Source organism: Chelonoidis abingdonii, chromosome 3, assembly GCF_003597395.2.
Source record: "Chelonoidis abingdonii isolate Lonesome George chromosome 3, CheloAbing_2.0, whole genome shotgun sequence".
Classification (NCBI taxonomy): Eukaryota; Metazoa; Chordata; order Testudines; family Testudinidae; genus Chelonoidis; species Chelonoidis abingdonii.
In genome coordinates, this window is record NC_133771.1 from 66,562,319 (window position 1) to 66,580,376 (window position 18,058).

The 18,058-nt window shown below is 39.1% G+C and overlaps 1 protein-coding gene across 1 annotated transcript in view; it reads right to left on the reverse strand.

Annotated features, from left to right (window-relative positions):
* The window catches only part of IBTK (inhibitor of Bruton tyrosine kinase), an 85,305-nt gene that overhangs the window by 25,917 nt on the left and 41,330 nt on the right, over positions 1–18,058 (reverse strand). The window contains exons 17-23 of the mRNA XM_032767205.2: positions 17,954–18,055; positions 17,055–17,172; positions 14,795–14,855; positions 13,129–13,256; positions 4,484–4,596; positions 3,593–3,741; positions 2,602–2,765 (exon numbers count right to left, since the gene is read on the reverse strand). Coding sequence (XP_032623096.1) covers positions 2,602–2,765; positions 3,593–3,741; positions 4,484–4,596; positions 13,129–13,256; positions 14,795–14,855; positions 17,055–17,172; positions 17,954–18,055 — 835 coding nt within the window. The remainder of the gene's footprint in view (positions 1–2,601; positions 2,766–3,592; positions 3,742–4,483; positions 4,597–13,128; positions 13,257–14,794; positions 14,856–17,054; positions 17,173–17,953; positions 18,056–18,058) is intronic.

An 18,058-nucleotide genomic window follows, 5' to 3' on the forward strand; every position in this document is an offset into this window, starting at 1 on the left:
AGATCAATTTCTTTTGGACTCCCTCTGTCCCTTCATTCTGAAGGAAATGGCAATGAAACTGACACTGTTTTCTTCTACTCCAATGTACGTGCCTTCTTTCTTTCCATGCTGTCAGATGAACATGAATTGTATTCCAATCCCAATGTGCTAGGATCCTACACTTGCCTCATTCAAATGCCTCTAAGAGACTCAGTCCTACTACAGGGCCTGCAAACCCACATCAGACAAATCTCTTCTCCACTCCAACACTCTATGAAAGGAGAGGAGAGGAAAACATTTTTCTAAACGCTTTCCTCAAGATCTCCCAGTACTTCCTGCCTTATCAGTGTCTGTATTTTAGATAGTAAGAGCCACTGAAATGGGGCACTATGTTTTGGGCAGTGTCAAGCAAACCAGTAACACTCAGACAAATTCCTCAGAAAGCCACAGGAATTTGGAAATTAGACAGTCTGGGAATCAACCACCAAGTGAATTTGAACACAATTATAGATAAACAATTCCCTTTTGAATTGTACACTAATATGTATAACTTATTTATATTAGAAGTATTACATTATTCTCTTGGAAGAGACATGGTCAACCTTAGCCATTGGGGTGATCTAGATTCTAAGTGACCTTAAAAAGGTCTGCAAAATATGGAAAAGAATATAATTCCGTCTGGATCCTGACAGGCTCTCCCCTCATTCAGATGTGTCACTTCTTCACTGAAATTAAAAGAAACACTACCATCTTGAAGTCACCATTAATCAGTTTCATAAAAAGTGACTCATCTCTGTAGTTATGCACCAGGCACGCACACACTCAAGCCTGAATGTGTGTTCACTAGCAGGCTCTGAAGTGCTTGCAAGGTATTTATTTTTTTCCTGTCACCTTCAATCTTAGGAAAATCTATACCTTTGATGAAGGGCACAGTTAATGTATAGCATGTATTCACAGATTCTAAGACCAGAAGGGACCACTGTGACCATCTTCTAGTCTGCCCTGCATAACACAGGCCATAGTCATTCCCTGAATTAATTCCCATTTGGGCTAACCTTTTATCTTTTACATAAAACATTCAATCCTGATTTAGAAGTTGCTAGTGATTGAGAGTCCACAACAGCTCTTGGTAAATTGTTCAAATAGCTAATTACCATCACCGATAAACATATGTCTTATTTCCAGTCTGAATTTGTCTAGCTTCAACTTCCAGCCATTGGATCTTGTTACACCTTTGTCTGCTAAACTGAAGAACCCATCATAAAATATTTCTTCCCCATGTACTTACAGACTGATTAAGTTATCCTTTAACTTTATCTTTGTTAAGACTGAGCTCCTTGTATCCATCACTATAATTACAGTTTTCAGAGTAGCAGCCATGTTAGTCTGTATCCGCAAAAAGAACAGGAGCACTTCTGGCACCTTAGAGACTAACAAATTTATTTCAGCACGAGCTTTCACAGAAGCACAAGACCTCCTGGTCCCAGAAGAACCCTTAGCTCCTAAGGTAGCATCTCTTGCAGCTGGGGCACTAATTTGAAATTGACTTCAGAACAGCAGCAGACTGCTTTCAAGGCAGGACTTCAGTCAGAATCATCCTCATGGAGTTCTCCATAAAAAATAATTTCAGTCAGGCATCACAGGCTTTTTGCACAAGAAAAATATCTACAAATTGAACATTTAGGACCTTCCCTTAGACAAGAGAGGTATTTAGTATGTTCATCATTTAAAGGCATAGCTGCCTCACAGGCAGGGTACATTTTAAAACCTGGAGACCTAACTTAAACCAACAGACCACCACATTGGTGCCAATGTGAGACTTCAAAACAAAAAGTCCCATCTTTGTGAATGAAACTAACTACTAAACCCATTTTAAGAAAGCTACAGGGAAGCAGTCAGATAGCACACACCATCTCACTGCCATGACTGGTAAGGAAACGAGTGGTGTCTGGGGCTTCTTTTCCCCTTATGCCCTCCTTGGAAGTGGGAGGACGGGGGCACAGGCAGAGACCCAACAGATGCTGCTGAACAAAAGAATCCAAACTCATGCACATGGGGGACACACACCTACAGTGATATCATTGTAGATAAAATACTAGAACTACAGTGGGAATCAATTTTGATTACTGTATGAGGCTGAAGCTAACAAATTTGACCTTAAACTGCCTATAAATGCAATAATGTTAAAACTGTTTGTCAAACATCCCCCTCAAAAGAAGGATACACTACAGTGACAACCCTAATTGCTGCAGTAACACTATTGCAAAATGAACTGTTGCTGTACAATACTGCAGTACTATTTTTTAATTGAAGGATGGAGGAGTAAAGGATCCAATTAATAGGAAGAGCTACTTTAAAATTTAAAAACCTTTCGAGACAGTGTCTCTTAAAATGTATCTAATGGTTCTTCAAGAGAAAGCAAGCATATCAATTTGCAAAAGGAAAGCCAGCATCCTTAGCCAACAAGTCAAGTGTTGCTGGTATCATATGATCAATTTAAACACCATTAATTTTTCACCTTGAAAAGCAGCAAGAATATTAAACTACTAATGTTCACTATCTTTTACCAAATGGAAAGCACAGTACTTGCCAACTAATTACTTACAATACATTTTACTGTACCTGGAAGAGGTAGCAACCCAACTTGGAGAGCTTGCAGAGTTGTTTTTAATACTGGGAATGGACTGTGGAACCGACTTTTTCAGTGCTGATGATCCCTCATGTAATTTCATCTCTTTATTAGAATGTGGGGCTTTTATACTCTGAACATATATTTTGTCTTTCATCTGAAACACAAAAGAATTCTACTGAAACAGGTTTTCTTCCCCATTTAGAAAAGGGTGATGTTAGAAGTGACATAAATTGTAAATATTAAAGTATACATAAAGAGGATCTACACGAAATATCAGAAGCAGCAGATGCATTTTAATTAATCTCAGCTCAATCTGCATTATTTATATTATTTTTAATTGACAACATCCATCAAAAAACATGACCTCAGAACTACGTTCAAATACATTACAGATAAACTAAACTAGTGTAATACTACTCCTAGAGATTTGTTACAGGTCTAAAATAATAATTTTGATACCTGAGACTAACATGCACACAGAATTGCATTAGTCTCAATTCTTGTCAACTTCATTTCTCTTTGTAAATCAATCATCTCTTTAATTACCCTCTTAAAATTACCCTCTCCTGTAATCTTTTTACCAAATACATCAGGCTAAGAAAATTAGCTTTATTTTGCTAAATCAGAGGTTCCTTTATACTTTGAGATAAAAATGAGGTAGGGATTTTAAACAATATAAAACTAAGACATCAGAGTGTTAAAATTTTAAAAAAACAAAAAGGATATAATGAAACATGATGTTTAAAAACTCCTGATACCATACACAAACAAAATATCAGCATTATCTATTAAAACCACAGAGGATTTTTGTTTAACAAACAAGCACTTTAAAACTATTTCAGGATGAGAATGTGACTAAATTGTCTTTATAAAAGGCACACACAAAAAAATCAAGGTTTGCATTTTTTCAAAAAAATACACACAGAAAGGTAAGATAATTATGATGATAATAATAAAGTAGATTTTTAGGAACCAAAATACCTCAGTCTTATCTGTTTGAAATCCTGTTGTGAAGTCAGGGGACTGTAAGTCTCTGGGACTACTCACTCCTGCATAACTACCTTCGGAATCAGATGTCAGCAATTCTGGAAGTGACTCCACAGAGTTAACTTTATTCAATTTTATTAAACCTAAAATGTATTGGATAAGAATGGAACATAGAACTATATCATGAAAAGCAGGATTGTTATACAATGCTTATATAAGAAAACATACAGAGCTGGAAGGCTGCATCATATTTTGAACATTATACAATTATAAAACTATAAATAACTATAAATATAAAACTAAAAAGGGTAGCTCATTCTATAATCCCATACAGTTGCAGGTAACCATCAATTTTCAAGCATCACTGTGTAGAATAAAATAGCTTCCCCATCTCTTCCTTTCTCTAATCTGATTCACACTAACTATTTGCTTGAAAAAGGAATGTACGTATTTACTTTTTTCTATTTCTCACCAACTTGACAATGAAAAACAGGCTAATCAGTTTCCAGTCATTTTCTTTCAGGGTCTCAAGCAGTGTTTCAATGTTTGGGCTGCCAATGTTACAGAGGAATATTTAAGTTACCGGGGGAGGGAGCACATGGGAAAATGTCCTCTCGTCTTAGTTTTATAAAAGGCTTGTTTTCCAAAAATTAAGTTTGGAGCCAAAGTTAAGGATCGCTTTAAAAAGAGAAGAAAAAACAGTATCACTTAATTCTATAATTCATTAAACAAACATTATAATCCATACTGGATACTTACAAAATAAGTTGTGTGTTAAGTAAGAAATTCTTCTAAAGATGAACAGATAGCAGAAGTATAGTATTTCATATTAAAGTCGATGCTAGACTTTGTGATGCCTGAAAGAAAAGTTTATTTGCCACTAACCTGCAGAGGGTGGACTCTGAATAATATCTGAAAGATTATATCCTCCAGAGCTGTCTGATCGTCTTCGTGGCTTCTTTTTAGCCCTTGTTTTTGCCTTTTTGAGAAGAGCTTCCCTGTGCAAAACATTTTTATATTTGAGGTGTCATTAGAAATAACAAAGTAAATATTTTTTAATCACTCAGATAATATGAAAGCTTATTTATAGACTGGGTTGTTAGCTGCAGTTATGATTATATATAGTGCATCCAGTGTTTGTGCATGAGCATGACAAGTCAAAATAAACTACTGGTGAGGTAGATGTATCAAGATTAATATTTAGCATTTCTTCACATACAGTCTTGACACTTACACGTTCATTAAACCAGATATGGACTTTTGAACTAGCATGTGGATTTAGCACTCCTTATATGTAAGATGTGAGTAAACGGAGATGGTGAAAGAATAATTGTAAGAAAAGGCACTTGACGGCAGTCAAAAAGATGCCCATGGGTGGGTCACAGCAATGGAGATTGAACCTCAGATCCATAGTTGACTGATTTAAATCAAAGTAATATAAATCAATCAGTAGAAAGCCTCAATTTAAATAAGTGATATTAGTCAACGTTTCCATTTGTTCTTCAGTTATTTTCTAAAGAAAGGTCCTTTCTCATTGGTTGATAACACCTTTAAAACATGTTTATTTACAACTAAATAGAGCCTTTACACTAGATTTGGTACAACCTTTTGCTACGTAGGATGGTATAATGTAACTATATACATTTATTTAAGTAATTATATAGCTTAATATTTTCAGATTCTTATTAACTGTACATTTTAGTAGGTTAGAAAATGGTGAATGATGTCGCTTATTTACTAGATAATTAAATTTTTGCTCATGATGTGTTTCAAGCAGCATTCTAATGGAAACTGGAATTTAAACAAACACAAATTATTGTTATTAAACAAAACCACCATAAATGTTTTGGCTACATAAACTTCTCTCATCAAAACATGGTTCACATTTACAACTAAATAACCTACTAAACAGAGATTAACTGTAGTCAGTTAGTTAAACTGATTATTTCAGGTCAGCCTGGGGAAAATTTCAAATGTACTTAAGAGAATGGAGTGTAGGTTTCTACTCATCTATGTCTCATTTCCAAGAGACTGTCTCCTACGTTACTTAAGCTGACCCCTACTGTACCATAATTATAAAGCTTGACCTCACAAGTTAGACATTTTCCCCTGATTCTCTCTCTTTATACAGAAAAGCAGCCTTTAAACTCAAAGTTTTTGACAGAAACTCATTGGTTTAGCATATTTATTTTTTTATGTAAAATGTTTTGAGAGACTATAATAAATTTGGAACTTAACATTTTGTATTTAACTCACATTTCATTTTAAAACAGATTCTTTTTTAAAAGAAACATCATAATTTAAACAGTTAAAAAAATCTGATTTTAAAAAATTCAATTTTTTTTTAAGCAAGCACTGATTTTTATCTACCCTGCTCAGCTTTCTAGGTTTGAAACTGTGTGTCTTGATTGCCTAAGCTAAAACACCTAAGTCTGTGAGCTTGAAGCCATTAGTAGATTCAAACCTCTCTGTGGCCTAGTCACTAGTGAGAGACAGAGAGCCACACTGAGCAAGCATATGCAACCTACGCAGATATTCAGGGTAGCACTGAACAAGATCTGTGCGATCTCCTGAAATGATACAATAATGAGTTCACTGAACCAAATGGTAACCTTTGGTGTCTTAACAAGACCACTCTTAACTCTGTTAAACAGTAGTATGACTGCTAAGTAGGGTGTTGCTCTACAGTACAAACACGGACTCCAAAATAACGTTATTACACTGGTAGTGTAGCTTGTGAACAGTCATGTAGACAGGATGCTTATCATTAGTCAAACAACTGGAAAAAGTGGGGGGAAAAAATCCGAACAGCTTTTATTTACTATACCAAAAAAGCCTTAAGAGAGTTACATGACCAATAACTGACTATAATATTCCTATTTCAAAGAACTTCTTGCCCTTTTAAAGTATATTATTATAATTGTTATGTGTAAAGGTCCAAGAATGAAATAAAGTCAAGAACACAATGAAACAGTTACAGTGGACTCCTGATAAGGCTTAGGGTATGGCTACACTCACACTTTACAACTTTCGCTCTCAGGGGTGTGAAAAAACACCCCCCTGAGCGCTGCAAGATACAGCGCTGTAAAGCCTCAGTGTAATCAGGGCAGCAGCGCTCGGAGCCGCACGCTACACCCGTAGAGGATGTGGTTTACGTGCAGCGCTGGGAGAGCTCTCTCCCAGCGCTGCCGCTCCGACCACACTCACACTTCAAAGCGCTGCCGCGGCAGCGCTTTGAAATTCCAAGTGTAGCCATACCTTAGGTACTTTGAGAGACTTTAAGACAAAAAGTCAAGCCTCCCAAAAAGAGCCAAAATTATTGCAATAGTGCAAAAAGTTATCAAATGTAATATACCTTTGTGGTTACACTGCATTATACAGTTTTAATCTTAGCCAATCATTCTTTTTCCTATATTTCCTATTTTATCCAGGCTCCTACACAACAGTGACATGTAAAACAGATTTTTAAAGTCAACTTTATATATTCATATTTTTAGTCTTCTTCATTTCTCCTGAAACATCCACTAGGTGGACAAATAAAGGTTTAATTAAACCATTTCTGAAGTCTCAAGTGGAAGATAATCAGGAACACGACTACTGATTAACTGCGTAATATGAATCTTAAAAGCAATAACCCAATTCTGATGCGTCAAAACTTGGAAGTTTTGTTACGTTCCTCTTCTGTGCTAAATGTGGTATGCTGCAGCATTATTTGCATAAGTGGTGCTTACTTCTTCCATAAGTATTTTCCAAAGAGAAAAACTTTAGAATATTCAAACAGGTGCCCTTAATAAATTATTTGAACACAGGTTTGCCAAGGTTCTAGATCAGCTTTTTAAAACTATATATACATAATGCAGTCAGTAAAAAAATAAAATAAAAATTGTTTCCTACAGCTTGGTTCATGGGACCCTATGCAGTATTGCAGGATTCCATGGGTCTTCCAAACGTCCAATACTTTGTGAATAACTGTATGCAAGTCCTCATCAAAGTATTAGTTGATACCATCATGTATGCTAATATTACCAGTGCTTCTGTGGAATACTGCAAGCAGCAAGAGGGAATCTACAAAAAGTTATTTAAGACTGGAGGAAGATATGCAAGTGATGTTATCCATACACACTCTTTAGTCAAAGATCATATGCAGAAGAGTACAACGACGGGAGAGACAAAGGAGGAAAAATGGTTTTGTGATTAAAAAAATAGTAGTAAGAGCCAAGAACTGTTCTATTCCTAGTTTCCTTTGCATACAAGGAACTATAGCTGACCAAGACAAAATTTTCCCACAGAAATGCATCAAAAATTTTTGATAATTTTTAATCAGCTCCACAAATCACTTAATCGTGACTGAGTTTCCAGATACTGAAAATGGGGAACGTGCATATTTATCTTAAAGTTGTGGCATTTAAACTCATTTCTGTTTGTAAGTGGTCTGAAACCCTCTGACAGAAGGTGCCATAGAAATGCTTAGTATTATTATTGAACTATTCTTGAATTCTCAGTTCTTACACTTATCATAAAATGTCACTACTACTCTTCTCCACTGATATACTCCGCTGGAAAATATGTAGATAGTGTTGTGCAATAGAAGGTATGTTGCCTAGTGGATAGTGCACCAGACTTTCCGGAGACATTAATTTTGTTCCAAGCTCTATTAATAACCTACTAGGTGACCTTGATCAAGTCACTTCACCTCTGTTCCTCAGTTTCCACATTTTTTGTAAAATTTAGTAATGATGCCAACCTCCTTTGTAAAGCACTTCAGAATCAACTGCTGAAAAGTGTTTTGTTTTTTTTTTGTTTTTTTTTATTATTCACACATTCTGTTCAGTCAGCCTCAAGTCACTTCTTCTCATGATTCTTGTTTGCTGCTTGCAAAAATACAGGAGTTAACTGAAGCACATAAAAGCGACATAATCATTGAATATTAGGGTTGGAAGAGAACTCAGAAGGTCTTCTAGTCCAATTCCCTGCTCAAAGCAGGACCAACACCAACTAAATCATTCCAGCCAGAGCTTTGTCAAGACAGGCCTTAAAAAACAATAAGGATGGAGATTCCACCACCTCCTTAGGTAACCCATTCCATTCATCACCATCCTAATGAAACAGTGTTTCCTAATATCCAGCCTAATATCCTCCCCCCGCTGAAACTTGAGACCACTGCTTCTTGTTCATCATCTGCCACCACTGAGAACAGCCAAGCTCTATCCTCTTTGGAACTCCCCTTCAAGTAGCTGAAGGCTGCTATCAAATCCCCTCTCAGTCTTCTCTTCTGCAAACTAAATAACCCCAGTTCCCTCAACTGCTCCTCGTAAGTCATGTGCCCCAGTCCCCTAATCATTTTTGCTGCCCTCAGCTGGACTCTCTCCAATTTGTCCACATCCCTTCTATAGTGGAGGGACCAAAACTCCAGGTGTGGCCTCACCAGTGCCAAAGATAGAGGAATAATCACTTCCCTTGATCTGCTGGTAATGCTCCTATTAATAGAGCCCAATATGCTGTTGGCCTTCTTAGCAACCAGGGCACACTGCTGACTCATAGCCAGCTTCTCTTCCACTGCAATCCCCAGGTTCTTTGCTGTTTAGCCAGTCAGTCCCCAGCCTGTAGCGGTGCACGGGATTCTTCCTTCCTAAGTGCAGGACTCTGCACTTGTCCTTGCTGAACCTCATCAGATTTCTTTTGGCCCAATTCTCCATTTGTCTAGGTCACTCTGGACCCTATCCTTACCCTCCAGCATATCTACCTCTCCCCCCATTTTAGTGTCATCTGCAAACTTGCTGAGGGTGCAATTAATCCCATCATCCAGATTATTAATAAAGATGTCAAACAAAACCGGCTCCAGAACCGACCCCTAGGACACTCTGCTTGATACCGGCTGCCAACCAGACATCGAGCCGTTGATCACTACCCGTTGAGCCCAACAATCTAGCCAGCTTTCTATCCACCTTTAGTCCATTCATCCAATCTATACTATTTTAACTTGCTGGCACGAATACTGTGGGAAACCGTATTAAAAGCTTTGCTAAAGTCAAGATATATCACATCTACTGCTTTGCCCATATCCACAGAGCCAGTTATCTCATCATGGAAGGCAATCAGTTTGATCAGGCATGACTTGTCCTTGGTGAATCCATGTTGACTGTTCCTGATCATATTCCTCTCCTCCAAGTGCTTCAAAATGGATTCCTTGAGGACCTGGCACCATGATTTTGTTGGGTTCTGAAGTGAGGCTGACCAGTCTGTAGTTCCCCAGGTTCTCTTTCTTCCCTTTTTTAAATATGGGCACTAAATTTGCCTTTTTCCAATCATTCGGGACCTCCCCCGATTGCCACAAATTTTCAAAGATAATGGCCAATGGCTCTGCAATCACATCAGCCAACTCCCTCAGCACCCTCAGATGCATTAGATCTGGACCCATGGAACTGTGCATGTCCAGCTTTTCTAAATAGTTCTTAACCTGTTCCCTTGCCACTAAGGGCTGCTGACCTCCTCCACATAGCTCAGTGGGTAGAGCATCAAGCTCTTAATCTGAGGGTCCAGGCACTCAGTTTCCCTGGCTGGGATGATTTAGTTGGGAACTGGTCCTGCTTTGAGCAGGGGATTGGACTAGATGACCTCCTGAGGTCCCTTTCAACCCTGATATTCTATGATACTGTGCTGCCGAGTGCAGCCTAGGTGCTGACCTTGTCTGTGAAGACCGAGGCAAAAAAAGCATTGGAGTACTTCAGCTTTTTCCACATCATCTGTCACTAGGTTGCCTCCCCCATTCAGTAAGGGTCCCACACTTTCCCTGACCTTCTTCTTGTTGCTAACATACCTGTAGAAACCCTTCTTGTTATCCTTCACATCCCTTGCTAGCTGCAACTCCAATTGTGCCGTGGCCTTCCTGATTACACCCCTGTGCGCTCGAGCAATATTTTTATACTCCTCCCTAGTCATCTGTCCAAGTTTCCACTTCTTGTAAGCTTCCTTTTTGTGCTTACGCTCACTGAAGATTTCTCTGTTAAACCAAGCTGGTCGCCTGCCATATGTGCTATTCTTTCTGCACATCGGGATGGTCTGTTCCTGCACCCTCAATAAGAATTCTTTAAAATACAACCAGCTCTCCTGAACTCCTTGCCCCCTCATAATAGCCTCCCAGGGGATCCTGCCCATCAGTTCCCTAAGGAAGTCTAAGTTCAGGGTCAATATTTTGCTACTCTCCTTTCTTCCTTTCCTTCCTCAACCATCTCATGGTCACTGCTGCCTAGATCGCCACTTCTACTTCCCTCACCAATTCTTCCCTGTTTGTGGGCAATAGGTCAAGAGGAGCATGGCCCCTAGTCGGTTCCTCCAGCACTTGTACCAAGCAGTTGTCTCCAACACTCTATAAAAACTTCCTGGATTGTCTGTGTGTTGCAGTATTGCTCTCCTAGCAGATGTCAGGGTGATTGAAGTCCTCAGTTAGAACCAGGCCCTGTGATCTGAAAACTTCAGTTAGTTGTCTGAAGAAAGCCTCGTCTACTTCATCCTTCTGATCCGGTGGTCTATAGGACACGCCCACCACAACATCACTCTTGTTGCTCATGCCTCTAAACTTAACCCAAAGACTCTCAACAGGCTTTTCTCCAGTTTCAAACTAGAGCTCTGAGCAATTATACCGCTATCTTACATACAATGCAACTCCTCCACTTTTTCCTCCCATACCTGTCCTTCCCGAACAGTTTATAGCCATCCGTGACAATGCTCCAGTCACGTGAACTGCCCCACCAAGTTTCTGTTATTCCAGTCACATCATAGTTCCTTGATTGTCCCAGGACTTCCAATTCTTCCTGCTTGTTTCCCAGGCTTCTTGCGTTTGTGTACATGCACCTAACACAACTTTGTCCTACTTTCTCAGTATGCACCAGGAGGCTTCCCGTCTTGTACCCTCCTCCTTGCGTTTCCTCCTGGTATCCCACTCCATCACCATCCCCCGGTGAACTTAGTTTAAAGCCCTCCTCATTAGGTTAGCAAGCCTGCCTGCGAAGATGCTCTTCCCTCTCTTTGTTAAGTGGATGCCATCTCTTCCTAGCAATCCTTCCCAGAACAACATCCTTTGGTCGAAGAATCTAAAGCCCTCTCTCTGACACCACCTGCATAACCACACATTCACAATACATAAGCTACAATAGGACAACAATAGCTCAACTCCTTTGTAGTGGCCACACAGAACTCCATATATCTAGGTGCACTCTGTGCACACACCTGATTTTACCTACTACAATTCTACTAATAGTGCCACCAGTCAGAATGAGTGGGAGGAGAAAAGGAACTAGCAGGAGTCTACCACATTTCACCGCAAAGAGAGCTCTGAAAAACCTAAGGTCAGTCTGGTCAGACATCAAAGGGAAAAAGCTTATTTACATTTTAGATGGAAAAAAAAATTTTTTTTAAAGCTTGTAGTATGAGGCTCATTTGCAGATAAAATTTCTCTTACATTGAGCTTTAATACAGTACAGCAGATGTAGACTTCTCCAGCCCTCAACTATCATTAATTTTGGTTTCTCAAACATTGTTTCTAAATGCAGATTTTCCATAGAATATTAAATAGATGCCCTCTCCTCTCTCTTTGGTGATCTTATTTGTTCCCATGGCTTCTGCTACCACTTGAACACGGATTACTGCCAAATGCATCCTCTTCTACCCATGATCTCTCATGCTCCATCTAGTCACAGATCTGTGCCTGCCTCCGACACCTCTTCCTGGACTCGGCAAGTCTAAAACTGAGTTTATCATGTCTCCTTCAAAGCCTTCTGCTCTTGAACCCTTTTTGTTAATTATACCACTATACATCTTGCTACACAATCTCACAACTAGGAATCATTTTCAAATCTTCCCCAATCTCAAGACCCAGATTCACCGGATCTTGCCACTTCTTTCTCTAGTCTCTAAAATTTGTTAATTCCCCTCTTACTCCCTATTTCTCATGCTTTGATTACTTTAACACTCTCCTCTCAAGCCACCTACACTCTCATCTTTCTATTCCAACTACAGTCCACTCAAAACACTGCCACCCCACTCCCCATCAAAGGAGTTCTCCTTTTGACATCATCTCCTCCTCCTCCTTGAATCACTTCATTGGATTATCCCCACTGCATTTAAAGTTTATGCTTATCTTTAGTTTCAAGGAGCTCCATAACTCAGCTGCTGCCTACATAACTACCCTCATCTCCACTCAGCCTAAACTACCCTCATGCTCCACTCAGCATTCTGAACTGCTCCTTTTGCCACCCTTGCTCAACCCATTTTAACTGAGAAAGATGGAAGGAGAGTACTTCATTACTGAAAAGACTTTGAAAACCGATTCTGGAACCTGCATTTCTTCCACATTTCTTCTATTTTTGTATTTTAACTCTGTCCAATGCTCTTGACTTTTAGCTGTGAAAAGAGCTAACTGGTATACAACAAAAAAAGATTCTGCTATGTGTAGTTCACTTGTTAGAGTGATGAATGCCAGGAACTAGAGGCCAACTATTTCAGCAAAGAAAGAAAGAAAACATAAGACTCACTGAGATGTTAGTTCTGTATTCGTTTCTTCTTTCAAAAAGACAAAGTTTTCTCTGTCATCAGGCTCCAAAGAACTGATGTCAGGTCCATCTTGATATGGAGTAATCACTCTCCTGACCATAGCTGGAATCTGCGATATCAAAAGTTAATGTTACACTGCTCCTCTTATGGTGTGTACTAGAAAGCATACTATTTCTTGCAGAAGTACAAGATCAGTGGTTCTCAAACTTCTGTTTTTCGTGGACCACTTCAAAATTGCAAAAAAAATTCTGTTTTTCGGCAGACCACTTAATGATCTTTCCAAATGTTGTTTGTACCATTCGCTAGCTAACTATTGTAATGTAGTTTGGATAAAAGCACTAAATAAAAACAAAAAAAACTTAACTTTTTTTGTTCTAGAAATAACAGCACACAACTCATATTTTAATATCAGTAGTCTTACCTTTCTAATGTGATGGATGTGCCCTCTCTCCCCTACTGCAGCAGCCCTCAAGCTGGGGCTGGGAAGGATGGAGGTCTCTCCCACGCCACAGCAGCCACAGAGCTGAGGCTGAGGAGGAGGGCCATCTGTCTCCTGCAGCCACAGACCTGGCTCTTTCTCTGGCCACCACAGCCCCACATTGTCCCAAATTCCCCTCACCCCACTGCCCCCTCCCATCTACCATCTATTCCCCCACAAGGCTGCTAGCTCACCGTACATGTGCATCTTCCCCAGGGTCCAGGCACCTAATTAGTGGAGCCACGCCTGTGCTGCTCCACTGATTAGGGGGGTAACCCTCCATTCTCTCGTGTGCAGCCACCCAGGTGCACACCTTAGAAGGAACTATCCGCAGACCACTGGTGGTCCATGGACCCCAGTCTGAGAACCTCTGTACCAGATTATAATCACTTGAATACACAATTTTAGAATCCAGGTAATATCACCATTATGCATTACAGCTTACAAGCCCAAGGAAATTTATAATTTAAAAAAAAAAAAAAACAACACACAAACACTCACAGATCCACACACCACACATTCTCGAATTCTTTTCAAGAAAACAGAGGTTCAGAACTCACTTAATTTAAACTGACTAGAATACTTCATAGAAGATTGGCACAGATTTATGAACACATCACAATCTCTTACCATTAAAGTATGAAAGAAGAAAAATAGTTTATACTGTATGCTGACTCTGCCTTGCTTACTAGCAAAGTTTCACTCATTTCTTTTATTTCACTTAATATTAATTCTTCTTACACTGCCCTACTAATATTAAAACAGGAAAGCAGAATTAGATGCTCTTAGAAGCTACCAATTCTGCTAAAAAATGGAAGTGTTACCTCTTCCCCACGCACCACAAATTCTTCCTCTGCATAGAATTACCTGACACTTGTTTGTTCACTAAAGCCAATTTAGAACATACGTTTTGTGGTGCCATTAATACCATTAAATGCATATGACTAATAGTATTAATGGAACTGAGAATTACGCATGTTGCAGTGGCAATAAATGTGTAACTATCAGAAAATTTCAGAAGTAAAGAAGAATTAAGAAAATACAGATTAAATTTATTTCTAGATTAACGTCCCACCACCCACCTGATGAGCATTTAGCACATATTTATCAGCTTAACTCAATGTTTATTTTAAAAGTAGTCACTTTTCACTGAACTAGGCATAGCTTACCATTTTTCTGTAAGACATAGAAAGGTCCTTCAAAACTTCATCACTTAAGACGTCCAGAGTCCTAAATTAAGATACATAGTTATAGCCTTGGTCTCATTTACCATTTGATTCAAACTGAAGGACATTTGTTCAACAGGATTCAAATAATCACAGTTCAGGGTACACATATGTAGAGGTGATAGCATTAGATATTATGGTGATGGGCACTAACATCCTACTTTAGCTGTATCATCAAATGTTAAAGTACTTTCTCATCTACTTTTTGCCTACTTGTTTGGCTCCTTTGCGATATATTCTAACAATCCAAAGCATTAAATAGCTTCTAACAAACAAGTTTTTGTTTTTTTAAAATCAATTTGCTACACAACGAGTTTGTTTGAGATATGGTGCAGATTAACCCTTCAAGTAAAATTATTGTTGCAGGTAATAAAAATTGAGGTCTTTGCTTTAATCTCATTAACTTGCTTGTAACATATTATAAACCTATTATGTGTGAATAAAGCAATTATTTTAAAGAGAAATTGTTTACACTGAAACTGCAACAACTATCATGTATGTAAAAAATACCAACATGACGCTCATGACTAGAGCTGAGTAAACTGGGTTTTTAGTTCGACCAGCAAATTATAGACTCAGAGACTCATACACTTTACGGTCAGAAGGGACCATTATGATCATCTAGTCTGATCTCCTGCACAATGCAGGCCACAGAATCTCACCCACCCACTCCTGCAACAAATGCCTAACCTATGTCTGAGTTACTGAAGTCCTCAAATTGTGGTTTGAACACCTCAAGCTGCAGAGAATCCTCCAGCAAGTGACCCGTGCCCCATGCTGCAGAGGAAGGTGAAAAACCTCCAGGGCCTCTGCCAATCTGCCCTGGAGGAAAATTCCTTCCCAACCCCAAATATGGAGATCAGTTAAACCCTGAGCATGTGGGCAAGATTCACCTGCCAGCACCCAGGAAAGAATTCTCTGTAGTAACTCAGATCCCATCCCATCTAACATCCCATCACAGACCACTGGGCATACTTACCTGCTGATAATCAAAGATCAATTACCAAAATTAAGCTATCCCATCATACCATCCCTTCCATAAACTTATCAAGCTTAGTCTTAAAGCCAGATATGTCTTTTGCCCCCACTACTCCCCTTGGAAGGCTGTTCCAGAACTTCACTCCTCTAATGGTTAGAAACCTTCATCTAATTTCAAGTCTAAACTTCCTAGTGTCCAGTTTAAATTGAAAAGAATCACAGAAAATAGTCTGTTCCAAAAATGTTTGGCATGTGTCAGCGAATTGGAAAGGTTTGTTTTGGTCCAGCTTCAAGAAACTACGCGTTCCTCCAACCCTCTCCTCCCCTCCCCCCTTTAGTACGTAGCCCAAAGCTCAGGGCACTCGCCTGGGATGTGGGCAACTCAGGTTTGAATCCCTACTCTGAAATAGGGACATGAACTCACATCTCTCCCTGCCAGGTGCTAGGCTATTCCAGGGTAGGTTACTCTCTATCTCTGCTCTTGAAGCTGTTCCACTTTGTATAAATACTCAAATATTAATTGGGCCAAATAGACAGACAAAGTGAGAAGATTCAATAGCCTGGTGATTAAGGCACTGCACTGGGAGGTAGGTGGTGTGGATTCAGATCTTCTCTGCTTGATTCAGAGGAGGGATTCAAGTCCCTACTCCAGAGCAGGGATTCAAACCTGCATTTTCCAAATCCCTGGCAAGTGCCCAAGCTCCTCGGCTAAAGTTAGAGAAGGCGATGGAAAGACAAAACAGTTTCCTGAAGCTGATCTTGGGGGAAAAAACCTTTTTATATCGAAAAATCTCAGGCAAAAACAGCGATAAATTTAGGGTTGTTCAGTGAATAAACTATTTGTCTCAAAAATTTCACCGAGCCCTACTTATAACCATTTTGAAATGTCTTCCAGAACTACCATGCAGGTCTCCATTCTTAGGCCTGATTCAAAGCCCACATCAATGGAAAGGCTCCTACTGACTTATCTCAATGGGTTTTGGAACAGGCTCTTTTTGCCTCAGGATTACAGAAGTAACACTTTATTATGGGTTGGAGTACAGGTGAAATAGGTACATAACTTGCAAAATAGGGAACAGTAGTTTCAGCGCAAGTGAATACCAATGCAGCTGAGGATTTTTGGTTATATTCTCAGCTATGACTCATGTAACATTTCCTGCTAATTCTTCCAAAAGTTCCAAACTTTTACAGTATTGCATACTGTAACACCTACATCCAATCTTACCTCGCTTCAAGCAAGGCTGCCATATTTAGTCCTATGAACTGCAAGCAGGATAGCTTTAACTGTTCAGCGCTGTATGTTGCTGAAAACTCCAGCAGCTCGGCAGCATTCTTTAAAGTAACTGGAAGAAAGAACATCACAGACTTAACTAAACAACATACTGCAATTTTGTTTTGTAATCACTTATTACTTCAAGATATACAGTATGAATGGGGGAAATCAGGTTATGAAAAAGAATAAGAATAAACCCTTTTCCTGGTTCATTAGACAGAAGCACAAATGCTTAAGTGGCCCTGACTCCACCCAAGGCAATACTTATGTAGCATGAATTTGACTGATGCTTTACAGAAATAGAAAAGATAGTTCCAGCTATGAAAAGCCTACAATCTAAACACAGATCAGCTTTGGAAATGGAGCTAACAGACAAAGGGAGTGAGAAACATAGGTTAAAACAGTAACATGAATAAATTTATATTGTTAACAAAGCTTAAACTCCAATATTTTCCCATAGCTGAGATGGGCATTAGGTAGAAACATGAAATAAATTGTGTAGTGCCTTAAAGTGAGGACAAGGAGTTTGAATTTGATGAGGTAAGAGACCCAGAAGTAAAGATACTTGAAGTGAAGTGACATGACTGAAGTTTCACACCAAGAAGATTATTTTAGCTCTAGAATGTTGGACAGTCTGAAGGGGGTGTGGCTACAGATCTCCAGGCAAGAGAGAACAGTGACATGAACTGGAGATTCACTCCTTCCTTTCCATAGCCACAGTCAGAGTTAGGAAGAGTCATACTGCAACTCACAAAAAAAAGCTTAACCCTTACCTTCTAAACAACTGGGTTTATTTTAACAAAACAAAAAAAATGCAGCCACTTCATTAAGAAACATAGTAAAACACTCACGTTTTTCAGTAATGGCTACTTCACATATTTCTTTCAGTCGAGATACAAGGAGTTGGTCTGCTACCACCAGAACATTACAAATAAATTCCACATTTTGAGAGTCTG